Raw genomic sequence first — 16039 nt, forward strand, 5'->3', positions numbered from 1 at the left:
ATTAGGATTCAAGCATTTAACTATTATGTTAGATCATGTGCAAAGGGTGCAGTTTCCTTTGGAATGTGATTGTCATTGAAACATGATGAAAATAAATGGCTCTCCAAAGACCTCGGTGTTATACGTTTTAATGGGTATTCAATGAACTATTTAAGGAACAATATTTGAAGCACTTGATCTCCTGCCTTATGTCACTCATACTTGAGTAATCACTGATGTACTTTACATATTCATTCATTGATTCATTCATTCACTCACTCACTCACTCACCCATCCATCCATTCAAATTGCATAGTTCCTTATTTCACATTCACAATGGGAAGCTCACTTAATTAAAACATTACAAAACAAAACAAAAATCGCAAAAGCAACAGAATGCATCACACTACTAAAACCCAAATTAAAAGCCATAAAACATAATCAGCAGGAAATTATAAGTCAATACGACCACCTCACATTGCAGGGGGTTGGACGAGATTACCTACAAGGTCCTTTCCAACTCTGATTATCTGTTATTTATTCTAAAACCCTTCGCTCTAATCTCTAATTATCTTGCCACAATGACTTTCTACCTTTTTTCTTTTTTTCTGAAAAAATCAAATTTGTAGCAAATGGCCCATTGTTTTCCATTAAATGAACAACAGATAAATCAGTAAAGTAATTCTGTTTACTGTTCTAGCTACGAGGTTGTGGGATTTCATCTGATTTCAGATCCTCGCCCAAACCCTCTTCATTCAAACTAACTCTAGCATTGCTGCAATATTTGTAAATATTCCAAAACCTATATAAGAATACCGTAGTTAAGGAAAGCTTAGGGCACTGAGCTTATTATTATATATTTATAATAATTACATACAATAATTACATTTTTATTATTATATATTTATAATAATTACATACAAGCCATGCCAACCCAGTCACATGACCACCAAGCCACACCCACAAATTAGGCCACACCCACAGAATTGGTTGTTAAGAAATTTGAATCCCACCCGAGTGGTGGGTCTTATCCGGGATGACAGTGAAGATGTTTATAGGGAAGAGGTGAAAGTTCTGGTGGACCGTGCAATAAAGGTAACCTGGTTCCAAATGTTAATAAAACAAAGGAGATCATCGTAGATTTTAGAAAGAGACAGCATGGTCATACTCCATTCAGTATCAAGGATGCAGGTGTAGAGGTCAACGGTATTAAGTATCTGGGGGTGCAAATAACTAACAATCTAAACTGGTCTCTCCACACATCATCCTTAGTGAAGCATGCAAACCAGCATCTGCATTTCCTGCATCGGATGAGGAGACCACATCTTCCTCCTTCTGTCCTGGCCATGTTTTACAGAGGCAGGATTGAGGGCATCTTAACAAAATGCATCCCTGTTTGGTTTGGTAGCGGCAGCTTCTCAGATAGAAAGTCCCTACAGAGAGTGGTGAGGACAGTCAAGATGATTATAGGAAGCTCACTTCCTTTTATTCAGGATACTGCTTATAAGCACTATGTGCTTAGAGCTCAAAGCTTTATTGGAGACCCCACACACCCACTTCATGGTGTTTCTGTTGCTCCCCTCTGGGAGGAAGTTTCAAAGTATTTCTAGCAGGACTACCAGATTCTGTAACAGCTTTGTTCTCTAGGCCATCCATCTGGTAAACTCGCAAGATTCATTTTTCTAGCCATGTACATGTATACATCCAAACTAGACTGTTTTGTTTCTCTTTATCACATAATATATGTGGGTATATGCATATTTATTTATTTATTTTGTCATGTTTATATAGTGTATATTGGAGGTGGTGGCCCATTGAGAGCTGTCTGCAATTTCATTTTAATGTATGCCAATTAGCTTACATTCAAAGTGACAAAGTTATTGTGTTCTATTCTATTCTATTCTATTCTATTCTATTCTATTCTATTCTATTCTATTCTATTCTATTCTATTCTATTCTATTCTATTCTATTCTCCGCTTTCTCCAAAGCAGTTTAGCCTAAGGCTGGAAGCCAAGGGAGCAAACACAAAGCCAAAAGGGACCAGGTTCACATCCTTTCTCAATCAACAGACTACTCTTTGTCAAATCTATCCATCATCCTTTCCCTCCCACATGCAGTACATAATTCTGGAATTGTTTTTGTGAAATAATCCAGAAAGTTGCAAAGCTAATTTATGAGAATTCTCGCAAGTATTGTGCTGCAATCCAGTGCAATACTAATGGATCTTGACCACTTTCAATTCAGGGTGATTTCAAATAAGTAGTTCCTAATTCAAAGCAGAGAAACTAGTAGTTCTTTAATTCCATCATCTCTATCCTATCTGAGACTGTGGCAAGCTGACCTCATGGAGTAACGTACTCACCTACAGAGTAATAGCAATAGCACTTAAACTTATATACCACTTCATGGTGTTTTACAGTGCTCTCTAAGTGGTTTACAGAGTCAGCATAGTGCCCCCAACAGTCTGGCTTCTCCTTTTACCAACCTTGGAAGGATGGAATGCTGAGTCAACCTTGAGCCTGGTGGGATTTGACCTGCCAAATTGCAGGCAGCCAGCAGTCAGCAGAAGTAGCCTGCAGTACTGCATTCCAACCACTGCACCACTGTGGCTCTCTATGGTAAAGAAGTGGGTGGTTAACCATGTCAACATTGTCTCAGCCCATAGATAGGGATGCTAAAGAGAAGGAACCTGAGGCCATTCCTCTTTTATGACAGCTTCCTGGTGCTTCAGCTCTGGCTGATCCATTTCTCCTAAAATGTTACCACAATGATCTCGACCCAATGGTCATTTTGAACCTCCTTTCTTGCCCCCCCCCCTTTAATAGATTGGCATTACTGACACTTTGATTCCTACCATGGAAGAATGGTTGCAGAAGTCGATGGAATTGGCAGAATTGGCAAAACTGACCACTTTGATTAAAAAAAAAGAATATGTATTTTTGCTTCCACATGGAAACCGCTTCTGAACTTCGTGCTTGATGTGGAAAAAGGATGAAACTCTGACTTTGGGTTTTACAGATTAGACTGATCGACATTTACAGAAATGACTGGTTCATACTATTATGGAAAAAGAAAAGGCTGCGATTTGATGCTAATGCCTTATTCTATTGCAACGGAGAGAGTCGGAAGTCAATGCTTCTTTTTCTTCCCCCCCCCTTTATCTTTCCTCACTTCTCTTCCCCCTTTCCCTTCCCTCCTCACTGCTCTTCTATTTCCTTTTGTATTTTATAAAACTTTATAACTCAATAAAATTGTTAAACTGAAAAAGAAAAACAACCCTTCCTCACTTCAACAATCTTGATGTGCTCCAAAATATTTCTCTGCTCAATTACATTAGTCAGGTTATTACCGGACAGAATGGATGGCCTTGGAGAAATCAAGATGCAATCATGCCATTTGTTCTATTTGCATGCTGATGTCTTGCCTCATGTTGCCCACATGATAGATTCCCACAAGTCAGAAGATAAATTGTTGCCTCTCTTTTCCAAAAGTATCTTCCTGCTGTTTGCAAAGCAGTTTTACCATAAAGCTGGAGGTACAAGGGAGCTGGCGCCAAGCCTAGAGGGACCAGGTTCAATTATTTCCTCATTCAACCAGCTACTCTTTCTCACATCAATCCATCGTCCTTTCCCTCCCACATGCAGCTCATAATTCTGGACTTTCTTTTGGAATGGTCCAAAAAGTTGCAGAGCTTAATTTATGTGAATCCTTGCAAGTGTTGTGCTGCAATCCAGTGCAACACGAATGGAACGTGACCATATTGAATTCAGGGTGATTTATAATCAAGGCTTTCTAGGAATAGGTGGTTCTTTGAGTATATCCTGGATCTTGTATCTGTAAGCCTGGCAAACTGGCCCCTCTGGACAAAGTAGATGTCAGATGGAGCTCCATTCAAAATCCAAGAAAGACTCTTAGACTCCATTGTTATAGAGAAAAGAAACTTTTACTGGAAGTCAAGTGGTAGCATCAAAAGAACTAGAACTGAGAATTTACGTGCAGAAATCACATATACAAAGTGATAGCAATGTTCCCACCCACCATAGTTCAAACGAGGATAATGTCATGTGGGGCATCATCAGGTGGTGATGCAGATATCGGGCCATTGACCTTGGCCTAGTTTGATAAAGAGCTGCAGTTGCGCAGTAAGCAAGCAAGTAAGCATAAACAATAAAGTTTTCCCCAAGTTATACAATTCATTCTCTAAAGCCTCCAGCCCATTTCCCACCCCACAAAGCCCAATTGATTCACCCTCCCCCCCATTGCTATGGCAGCCGAAAAGATGGTGAAAGAAAGGAGTCTTGAAGGTTGATAGTAGACATGTTCAACCTAGGAGTGTCAGTAATGTTTCAGTCCATAGAAAGAGATGCTAGAGCAAGGGTCTTCGAACTTGGCAAGTTTAAGACTTGTGGACTTCAACTCCCAGAATTCCTGAGCTAACATGGCTGGAGGAGGAATTCTGGAAGTTGAAGGCCACAAGTCTTAAAGCTGTCAAGTTTGAAGTCCCCTGTGCTAGAGAGAAGAACCTTGAGAACATTCTTCTTTCATCACACCTTCCTAGTGAATAACAGAGTTGGAAGGGACCTTGGAAGTCTTCTAGTCCAACTCCCTGATCAGGTAGGAAACCTGATGGTTGTCCAATCTCTGTACCATTTCAGATAAAAGTTGTCCAATCTCTTCTTTAAAACCTCCACTGTCAGAACAGCCACAACTTCTGGAGGCACGTTGTTCCACTGCTTAATTGTTCTAACGGTCAGGAAATTCCTCCCTAGTTCTAGGTTACTTTTTTCATTGATTAGTTTCCATCCATTGCTTCTTATCCTGCCTTCTGATGTTTTGGAGACTAGATTGACTCCCTCTTCTTTGTGACAACCCCTTAGATATTGGAAGACTGCTATCATGTCACCTATAATCCTTCTTTTCATTAAACTAGACATATGCAACCATTCTTCATATGATTTATCCTCCAGTCCCCTAATCATCTTTGTTGGTCTCTTTCTTCTCTTGCACTCTTTCTGGAGTCTCAACATCTTTTTTACATCATGGTGACCAAAACTGGATGCAATAATCCAAGTGTGATCTTACTAGGGCATTATAAAGTGGTACTAACACTTCACGTGATCTTAATTCTATCCCTCTGTTAATGCAGCCTAGAACTGTGTTGGCTTTTTGGGCAGCTGCAGCACACTGTTGGCTTATATTTAAGTGGTTGTCCACTAGGCCTCCAAGATCCCTCTTCCAGTTCCTACTATTGAGCCAGGTGCTTCTTTGCTGCCAGATCACATGTATGGTTTCCTCCTGAAATGTTACCAAAATGATCTCAACCCAACTTCCTTTCTTGCCCCCCCACCCCTTAATAGATTGGCATTACTGACCGGCAAAACTTCTGCTAAAAGTGGGGCCAACATCATGAACTGGAAGAGCACAGATCAAGTTTTTCTTCACCATTAATATGACAAACTGTCTTACTCATCTTGATGGATTCTGTACAAGTATTCCCTTTCCCCAACTTCTTGTGTAAGTTGATGTTGCTCTACTCTGTGTGGGATTTGATTGTCACCCTCAACTCCCCTTCCATATCCTCAGCAGATTTCTTCAAACTCAACCTCCAAGGTAGGCATACACCAGGAACTATAAATGCCTCACACTGCCTTCACTAAACACAGTCAATTCACACTGTTGTCATAATGTCTGGTAGAATCTTTGTCCTGTGCCTCCTCTCTTCCATCATCTCAACAGGTAAGTAACACAAGGGAGGGAAGAAAAATCTGGAAGAATTTTGATTAAATTGTGGTTAACGTTTTATCTAAAGTAGGGGAGGAACTTTAATTGTGGGTTCTCTCCAGGGATCTCTGTATGTCGAGTGATCATCATGAGTTGATGACTACCTGATAATTATCTCATTACAGATCTTGAACATTGCTAGAACTACAGCATAACTGATTAGAAATTTTCTTCCTTCCTCTTTTTCTTCTTCTATCTGCAGAGGCATCTTTGAAATGCCAGACCTGTTTTTCCAGCAAGGAAGAATGCAAAAACGAGGACATGGAGTTGGTGGAATGTGCACCGGACGAAATATTTTGTTTTACACTTTCCTATAGCAGCACTATGTGTGAGTGAAATGCACTTGCAGTTTTAATGATGTTTGCCATGTTCATTCCTTGGTCCCCAGAGCCTCAAGGGATAACTTATAGGTGTTGGTGGAAGTCACAACAGACATTTCATCATACCTGGGCTGTTTTCTATGCCCTCAATCCAAGAATAGAATGGCATCTGTTAATCTCATCATGCCACACCTCATTCAGCTCAAAAGAATAAAAACATTCCCTTTTTCCCTGGTGAAGTCAAAGGTGTTAGAATGCTCTCCAATAGCAATAGCAACAGCACTTAGACTTATATACCCCTTCATAGTGCTTTTACAACCCTCTCTAAGTGTTTTACAGGGTCAGCATATTGCCCCCAACAATCTGGCTCCTCGTTTTACCGACATCAGAAGGATGGAAGGCTGAGCCAACTTTGAGCCTGGTGAAATTCGGTCTGCTGAACTGCTGGCAGCCGGAAGTCAGCAGAAGTAGCCTGCAGTACTACACTCTAACCACTGCGCCACTGTGGCTCTTTATGGCACCTCTTCATTATTTCCATTTCATCTCAGGATATCTGGGGGGAATAACACAAGATGTGTATCCTCAACTGAAACCCTCTCCACTAGTTAGAACTGATCAACAGAAGCATCTAAATTTAAACCTTTAAATTGGAAGGGTCGATGTTTTTATTTCTCTGTTATCTGCCACATTGGGGTTTTGTTTTGTTTTCTGATTAATTTTTGCAGTCCCTCAATTGGTCTCCTTTACTACCAAGGGATGTGCAACAGCTAACCAATGTTCTGAAGGTGATTATGGCATCGCATCGCTAACCAAGAAATACCAGCAGATGAGAATAGCATGTTGTGACACCGATGGCTGTAATACAGCACCTCTTCCTAGTAAGTAACCTGTGATTAAAATGCCCATTCTAACAACCAGCAGACTCTCCGACTGAAAGAATAGAATAGAATAAAATAATAGAATTGGAATGGACCTTGGAGGTCTTCTAGTCCAACCCCCTGCTTAGGCAGGAAACCCTACACCACTTCAGACAAATGGTTATCCAACATCTTTTTAAAAACTTCCAGTGTTGGAGCATTCACAACTTCTGGAGGCAAAGTTGTTCCACTGATTAATTGTTCTGACTGTCAGGAAATTTCTCCTTAGTTCTAAGTTGCTTCTCTCCTTGATTAGTTTCCACCCATTGCTCCTTGTCCTGCCCTCCAGGTGCTTTGGAGAATAGCTTGACTCCCTCTTCTTTGGGTCAGCCCCTCAGATATTGGAACCCTGCTATCATGTGTCCCCTAGTCCTTCTTTTCATCAAAATAGACATACTCAGTATTGTGGTTGTTAAAAGTATTTGCTAACACTGAAGCTTCCTCTCTGCAGTACCAGAGCGTAACCTCCTTAAACCCAATGGGTTCTTCTGTGAAGGCTATTATAAAGAAAATGGTTATACTGAAGAAAGTGGATTCGTCCTTTGTCTCGGTGATGAAGACCAGTGTTTCAGTGCAGAACTCGAAACAAGCGCACGTGAGCAACCTCATTCTTTATCAGTTTGGGGAGGAACATTTTAGAAACAAATAAAATTAAGCATACAGGAAATGAAAGAGAAACATAAACAGCACAAAGGAAGACCAATATTTCGGTCTTTGCCAACGTTCAGTTCTGTTTTTGTTTTGTTTTTTAAGAAGAAAACAACAAGAAAACCTTTCAATCAGTGGTGGTATTCAAATATTTTTACTACCAGTTCTGAGGGCGTGGCTTGGTGGGTGTGGCTTGGTGGGCGTGGCAGGGGAAGGATACTGCAATATCCCCCTTCCCTCCCCACCCCACTAACCTGCTTTCCAGCTCTGTTCTCCTGTGCAGGGCAACCAAAGAAGACCCAGCCGATCAGCTGGGATTCGGGAGGCAGAGAATAGATGGGGTTGGCGGGGCCAGTCAGAGGGGGTATTTGTTGGTTCTCCGAACCACTCAAAATTTCCACTACCAGTTCTCCAGAACCTGTCAGAACCAGCTGAATACCACCTCTGCTTTCAGTTCAAAACTTCAGATCAATCCTCCTTAGTCAATCAACGGGGCCCCAATCACTGCTGGATTTAAAACAAATGTTTAGTAATTTTGAGGGTGGTTGACAGAGTGGAGGGGCAGGTAGGACATGCCTCTGGAGAGAGGCTGTCCAAGATTATGGGCTACCAAACATCTCATTCACTCCTTATTTACCTCACAAGGAAGGGGAAGGTTCAATAGGCCTTGTCTAGATGACCGGACAGATACATTACATTCATTAATGTATCTCAGTCCTACACCATTAAAAGTGAAAGTGGGGGGAGAACTAAGAAAGGTTTCCTAAATGCTTCCTTCTCCCCCTTTTCTTCCCCAGTATCAATATACCATTCAAACGTGACTACCCAGGGATGTACAACCAAGAAAACCTGTGGCTACCCAGTAGGAAAATCAGAACAAGGGAAAGGATTACTTCATTTCAATGTTGAAAAACTAGAATGCCGGGAACCTCTGAAAATGGAAGGATGGAATGGCTTTTCAAAAACATTTGGGTACTGATGGAATTAAGGGCTCCATCCAAAGAGCAGTACGAATTTGAGATCAAAGATACTCAAGTTCGAGATTAAAGTTGGTGATTTGAGTTGGTGATGGGTGATGGGTTTCGACTGCTACGCTTTGATATTCTAGCTCACTCTGAGGTTCTTTCTTAACTTTCAATGGTCATTAAGCTATAATCAAAATAAACTAAGAATGCAAATAATTGAGTCTTGTGTAATTATTCACGTGGTTGGACAAGTTGCAGGAGTTATTTATTTTAATAGCTTTTTGCCTCATCTGTATTATTTTTGTAAATATATAATACTTCTTTCTCCTCCTATTTTCCTCACAACAACCACTATGTGAGGTGGGCTGAGAGAGAGGGACTGGCCCAAAGTCACCCAGTCAGCTTTCATGCCTAAGGCAGGACTAGAATTCACAATCTCCCAGTTTCTAGGATGGAAGTTCTCTCTCATAACATCCATTCTATAATCTCAAGGAACTTTCCTTTGAAAGACCTCCCAGAGATCAACCTGTGGGAGTCAAGAGGGGGATAAAAGTATTTACCTTGGGTAATCTGGTATGCTTATTGAAATAATTTATATACCTTTCATTCTCTGAATAGAATAGAATAGAATAGAATAGAATAGAATAGAATAGAATAGAATAGAATAGAATAGAATAGAATAGAATAGAATAGAATAGAATAGAATTAGAATTAGAATTGAATGGAGTGGAGTGGAGTGGAGTGGAGTGGAACGGAACAGAATAGAACAGAATAGAACAGAATAGCTTAGCTTTATTTGGCCAAGTGTGATTGGACACACAAGGAATTTGTCTTTGGTGCATATGCTCTCAGTGTACATAAAAGGAAAAATAAAAATATGTTTATCAAGAATCATAAGATACAACACTTAGTCATAGGTTACTAATAAGCAATGAAATCATACTAGGAAACAAATAAAGCAAGCTGTAAAGATATAAGCAACACAGTTATAGTCATAAAGGGAAGAGATAGGTACTAGGAAGAATGACAAGAATAATAGTAATACAGTCTTCGTAAATAGTTTGACAGTGTTGTGGGAATTAGTTGTTTAGCAGAGTGATGGCATTTGGGGAAAACTGTCCTTGTGTCTAGTTGTTCTGGTGCGCAGTGCCCGATAGCATCGTTTTGAAGGTAGGAGTTGAAACAATTTATGTCCAGGATATGAGGGGTCTGTAGATATTTTCACAGCCCTCTTTTTGACTCGTGCAGTATACAGGTCCTCAATGGAAGGCAGGTTGGTAGCAATTGTTTTTTTCTGCAGTTCTAATTATCCATTGATGTCTATGTCTATATTGTTTGGTTGCAGAGCCAAACCAGACAGCTATAGAGGTGCAGATGACACTCAATAATTCCTCTGTAGAACTGAATCAGCAGCTCTTTGGGCAGTTTGAACTTTCTGAGTTGGCACAGAACAAACATTCTTTGTTGTGCTTTTTTGATGACGTTTTTGATGTTAGGTGTCCATTTTGATGTTAGATGTCCATTTTAATTTCTCTGGATGCTTTACCAACATTACATTAAAAATCTGTTGGAAGTAGCAATTTGTGTAATGCAAGAACTCATAAAACAATTAAAGCAAGTTAAAAGAGCAAGGATAAGCTTGTGTTTCTCAGCAACTTCAACATGTGAAAACTTCAACTCTCAGAATTCCCCAGCTAGATTTTGATTCTGGAAATAGGTATGCCATGTTAAAGTTGCTCAGAAACATTATCTACACAGGAATGTAAACATTCAGAATAACAGAAGGGACCTTGGAAGTCTTCTACTCCAGGGGTCGCCAATCTTTTGGACCTCAGGGACCACCAAACTCATAATTTTAAATCTTTTTTGGGAAAATCCCCCAAAAAATCTGCAGGAAAATTTCCCCACCCCATTTTCCTACCGATCGATCATTCTTTATTTGGGATCGCAGGATACCATCTCCAGCTCCGTTCTCAAGGAGAGAGAGAGACTTTTGGCTTCATGCAAGGAAAGCAGCAGAAGCAGCAGAAGACTTTCTTTCTCTCCCCCAAACTCCACTAGAAATGAGTCTTTGTGAGACTTGTCACACCGGCGCAGCCTCTTGGAGCAGGAGGCCTTGCAGGCTCCCAAAGGTTCGTTTCTGGCAGAGTTTGGGGGAGAGAAAGAAAGACTTCTGCTGCTTTCCTTGCGTGCAGCCAAAAGCAGAAGAAAGAAGCAGAAAGAAGCAGCCTGGTGGCCAGGCATGTGGGGTGCATGGGGCAAGTTCCCCCCATCTGCCTTTTCCCCCCCACCCCTCACTACCTCACGTTGGTCACAATGCAAGCGATGCAAGCAATGTGGGTGGCACAGCCTTGTGTTCCCATGCAGCATGGATTAATTGCTTTGGGGGGGACATTTCTCTGTGAACCACCAAAATTTTCTTGCGGGCCACCAGTGGTCCCCGACCCACTGGTTGACGATCACTGTTCTAGTCCAACCCTCTGTTCAAGTGGGAGACCCTATACTATTCCACACAAGTGGCCGTCTAGTCTCTTCTTAAAAGCCTCTAGTGATGGAACACCCACAATGTCTGAAGGCAAACGTTTCCACTGGTTAATTGTTCTCACTGTTAACCATTGTTAAACAATTTCTCTTCTTTTCCAGAGCAGGAACCAGAAGGACTTTGTAATCTCTTAAGAAAGTGCCAACTGCTTTTCCAACATTCCCTTTCTTTAGAAGGGAAGGGAAATATTTGTTTTGTCTTCATGCTACAAATTGGGGGGGGGGGTTGGGGAGAGAAGCAAGTGGTGAGGCATCTCCTTAGAAGCAAGAAAGCAGATCTCTAATTGTTGTTTAGCGTTTTTTTTATCACTTGACTCTAAAGCAGGGCTGTCCAACCTTGGCCTTGAAGCCTGGCGGACTTCAACTCCCAGAATTCCCCAGCCAGCTTTGCTGGCTGGGGAATTCTGGGAGTTGAAGTCCGCCAGGCTTCAAGGGGCCAAGGTTGGACAGCCCTGCTCTAAAGCATCAAAGGAGAAAAAGGAAAAACCCTTCAGGCATTGGATCTTAAAAGAAAAAGGGAAAGATTTCTGTCCAGTTGTTCTCCAACTCTAGGGGCAAATGTTCATCTCCATCTCCTAGCCGAGGGAGCCAGCGTTGTCTGAAGATACTTCCATGATCATGTTGGCAGACATGAATCTACACTGAGGCACAAAGAACGCTGTTACCTGCCCACCAAAGTGGTACCTGTTTATCTACTTGCATTTGCATCTTTCAAACTGCTAAGTCGGCAAGGAGCTGAGGCACAAACAGGAGCTCACCCTGTCATGTAGCACTCAGGTCTCGAACTGCCAGCCTTTCAGTTGACAAGCCCAGCATCTTCATATCCCATTTTGCACTGATCCAAGAGCAATCATCAACCCCAAGTCAAGAATCAGCAGCTCGATCGGCTAAAAATGGAGAAGAAGAGGAAATGTCGCAGAGACCACTGTTGCAAATTATTTTTTATTGCTGGTTTTTTTTATTATTATTGTAAACATCTTTGAGGTGTTCTAAAAGCAGTATAAAATAATTGAACAAAATAAATATTGAAAGGAAGGCAGAAGTGAATAAAAATTGCCTGAACAGCAGTGGCAAAACCTTTTAAAGCTTATTTTTTTACAACCACAAAAAAGAGGGGTGAGGTGGGGTGAGACTTAGGGGCAATCATTACTGAGTTTCCTTTGACACCATCTTCTTCCTCTATCCCTTCTCCTTTGAAATGTCCAGTGGCTGCATTCACACAACAGGCTTAATCAGGTCAGTTACAAATTTAAATCAGCATTCTCATTTGTGTAATTGGTATTTAAATATGGCTAGGTCCTAGCCTAAACATCCCCTCTGGAATTCTGCAATAGTTTTCCACAGCTAGTCCTGCCCCAACATCACCAAGAATAGACAGGGGCTACCATCTAGTGCAGGGGTATCAAACTCAAGGCACGCGGGTCAAGTGTTTAGATCTGGCATGCGGGGTCACCCAAAAAACAATGAAGGACCAGCCTGACAGTGAAAACGGCACTCGGTTGCTGGCAGAGGGTTTCAGGAGGCCGTTGTAGCCGAAAACAGAGCTTGGGAGCCCGTTTTTGCTGGCAGAGCTCTCGGGCCACCGCAGGTGCCCTGGCACAAGTGACGTTGACCTGGCCACACTCACCATGCCCACCCTAGCCCCCTCTGATGTCAAACACAACCCTGATGTGGCCCTCTGTGAAATCAAGTTTGACACTCCTTGTCCTAGTGCAACCTTTCTCAGCCTCCGCAACTTTAGAATGTGTGGACCAACTCCCACAGCTCCCCAGCTGGCATGCTGAGGTGTGAAAAACACTTGAAGTTGCTGTTTAACAACACTTAACGGTTGTTTTAAGAGAATCTCTTAAAGACGCGAAGGTTGAGAAACTCTGAACCAATGAGACACACTAGGTATCTGGGCTCTAAGCAAAATACGATGCATCGCAGGGCAGGGAAACTAGCTTTGTTGGTTGCCCTACAGAAAAAGAAGATAATAAAAGCTGCAAGGAATAACTCTGGGTCATGGTGGGGGGGAGGAAGAGGAAGAGGAGGAGATCCGGTGGATGTTTTCACATAGGAGGTTTAACTATGTCACCTGTTGGTTAGTTTCAACAGTGGATAATTGTGACTTGGTGGCCTACCATATTGCACGATTCCATCTGATTGGCCAATATTGCAGTTGTGCAAACAAAGCAAATTGAATGACCATGTTGTGTGTAAATACAGCTTCTGTTTCTCATAGCTAGGTAAAGAGTTGACCCTGGTCCAATTCCAATTCTTTATCCATTAAAGAGGAGGGTAGAATTTCTTGAGTGGCTGGCTGAGGGCTAGAGTGCAAAACATGAGTGGGGCTAAGGTGCAGGTATCAAAATACTCAAATTGCTCCTATGTTTATATTTCATACTTAAAATACAGGAAAAGCTTGCTGACGATGTTCAAATCCAGTAAAACCACCCTTGGCTTCCCCTACTCACACTTGGCCAATCTGTCTGTTCTGAAAGAAATGAGTTTGTGGACCCTTCACGGGGCAGGAAACTTCTCCCACTGACCAAGACTGAAGAAAGAAGAACTGGGTGTGCAATTTGATTCCATGTCCAACACCTTCCTTCAGGTTTCAGGTGGGTGTCTAGCCACTGGTAACTACTACTAGAGAGAAGAGTTTTCCAGACTTTCTCAGTTCTTTGGTAAATCAAAGTTACAACAACTTGTCTGAGAGTCTGTAAAAATTCTCAGACATCCAGGTCATGGTTGTCCCAAAGGTGTTTTTTCAGGAGGCAACTGGACTTTCTTATTTTTTCTTTTGAAGATGTTTTGCTTCTCATCCAAGAAGCTTCTTCAGCTCTGACAGGATAATCCTTCCATCCTTCACTATCCTGTCAGAGCTGAAGAAGCTTCTTGGATGAGAAGCAAAACGTCTTCAAAAGAAAAAACAAGAAAGTCCAGTTGCCTCCTGAAAAAGCACCTTCGGGACAACTTGTCTGAGAGGGGAGATGAAAGCAGACCAACCACTGGTGGAATTCAATTTTTTTTACTACCGGTTCTGTGGGCGTGGCTTATTTGGTGGGTGTGGCTTGGTGGTCATGTGACTGCGTGAGTGTGGCTTGGCGGTCATGTGACTGCGTAGGCATGGCTTGGTGGTCATGTGACTGGGTGGGCATGGCTTGGTGGTCATGTGACTGGGTGGGCATGGCCAACTCAATGTCACTCACATCAAGGGGTTCCTCACCTGGCCCCTCCCCTCCCAGCCATTCCTTGTCACCCAGCCTCAACTTATCTATAGTTCTGTAAAAATGTTGTTCACCTTTTTTGACTTTATTATCTGCATACTATAGATGTACTTTCATGGACCACTGAAAGGAGGAAATGGCTCACATGCTTTACTCAAGAGTGTGATAGGCAACAGGCTTTTAAGGGGCTGCCACAAAGAAAGGGGGAATGTATTTTCCAAAGCACCAGGAGGCAAACAAGAAGCAATGGATGGAAACTGAACAAAGAGAGAAGCAACCTAAAACTAAGGAGAAACTTTCTGATAGTAGGAACAATTAACCAGTGGACCTGCTTGCCCCCAGAAGTTCTGGGTGCTCAATCACTGGAAATTTTTAAAAGACTGGACAGCCATTTCTCTGAAATGGTATAGGGTTCCCCCAAAAGTCCCTTCTAAGTGTTATTCTGATACTTTTCCCAGGACCTCTACTCAGAGTTTGGCATCCTCAGTTTTCCTGCCTGAGCAGGGGCTTAGACTAGAAGACCTCCAAATTCCCTTTCAACTCTGTTAAACACACATGTATTTATGCTCTGGACTATAGACATTGAATGCATGTAAACCCTGAAAAATATGTGGTAGCCCTGGGCAAAAGAAAGGCAGTAGAATCATTCTAGGTGTAGGGAAAGTGTAAAATATTAACACATGATAAATAATGGAACAATTAAAAATAATAGCACAGAGTTTTCTCTGTCTCTCTCTCTCCCTTCCTATTTCTTTTTCTTTCTTTCTCTTTCTTTGTCTCTTTCTGTCTCTCTCCCTTCCTTTCTTTTTCTCTCTCTCTCACACACACCACACACACACACTCTCTCCCCCTATTTCTTATTCTTTCTTTCATTCTCTTTCTTTCTTTCTTTCTTTCTTTCTTTCTTTCTTTCTTTCTTTCTTTCTTTCTTTCTTTCTTTCTTTCTTTCTTTCTTCTTTCTTTCTTCCTTCCTTCCTTCCTTCCTTCCTTCCTTCCTTCCTTCCTTCCTTTCTTCTCTCTCTCTCTCTCTCTCTCTCTCTCTCTCTCTCTCTCTCTCTCACACACACACACACACACACACACACACACACACCTGTCAGCCTTCATTCCCTCTCGCTCCAGGCACTTACTCACAAGGGGACGTGAATCCAGCATTAGAGAAGTTCTGCAGGTAAACGGACTTGCATTTGAAGCTCCTGCAAACTTCCCCATGGCTGGATTTTCTCTCCCCCCACCTCTCCCCTAGCATTCTTTCCCTCTCACTCCAGGCACTTACTCACAAGGGGAAGCGATACTTCTAGTGTCCATGAAGAATCCAGACTTGGAACAGTTTTGCAGGTTAACGGACCGCTGCTCCACCCACAGTCATGTGTTTTCAAATGGCTGCTTGAAAATGCATGGCCAGGGTGGAGGAGCAGCCCTCCTTTAAACTGGGGCAGTGAGCATCGGGTGGGCGGGGCAAGCGAGTGAGCGGAAACTGGGCAACCGGGTTGGGGGCGTGGCCACCTAGGTGATGCTACCGGTTCGGCGACCCACGCCAAATTCTTGCTACCAGTTCGCCCGAGTAGGTGCGAACTGGCTGAATAGCACCTCTGAGACCAACACAGTAGAAGAAGAAGTAGGGAGGGACTACTTAGAAGATGTCCAGACGGGCAATGCTGGGAGTTTGTAGGAAAAC

At 42.3% G+C, this 16039-nt stretch overlaps 1 protein-coding gene across 1 annotated transcript; it reads left to right on the top strand.

Moving 5' to 3' along the window:
• The first annotated feature begins 5592 nt into the window (after window positions 1-5592).
• Window positions 5593-8827, top strand: LOC148129958 (phospholipase A2 inhibitor PIP-like). The gene is made up of 5 exons (XM_087971078.1): window positions 5593-5716; window positions 5964-6089; window positions 6807-6959; window positions 7450-7593; window positions 8444-8827. The coding sequence occupies exons 1-5, from the start codon at window positions 5665-5667 to the stop codon at window positions 8623-8625; spliced, it is 657 nt and encodes a 218-aa protein (XP_087827204.1). The 5' UTR covers window positions 5593-5664; the 3' UTR covers window positions 8626-8827.
• Window positions 8828-16039: the final 7212 nt, after the last annotated feature.

Source organism: Notechis scutatus, chromosome 8 (genome assembly GCF_049901735.1).
Source record: "Notechis scutatus isolate UNSWTSFEM ecotype Mainland chromosome 8, rNotScu1.2, whole genome shotgun sequence".
NCBI classification, from domain to species: Eukaryota; Metazoa; Chordata; class Lepidosauria; order Squamata; family Elapidae; genus Notechis; species Notechis scutatus.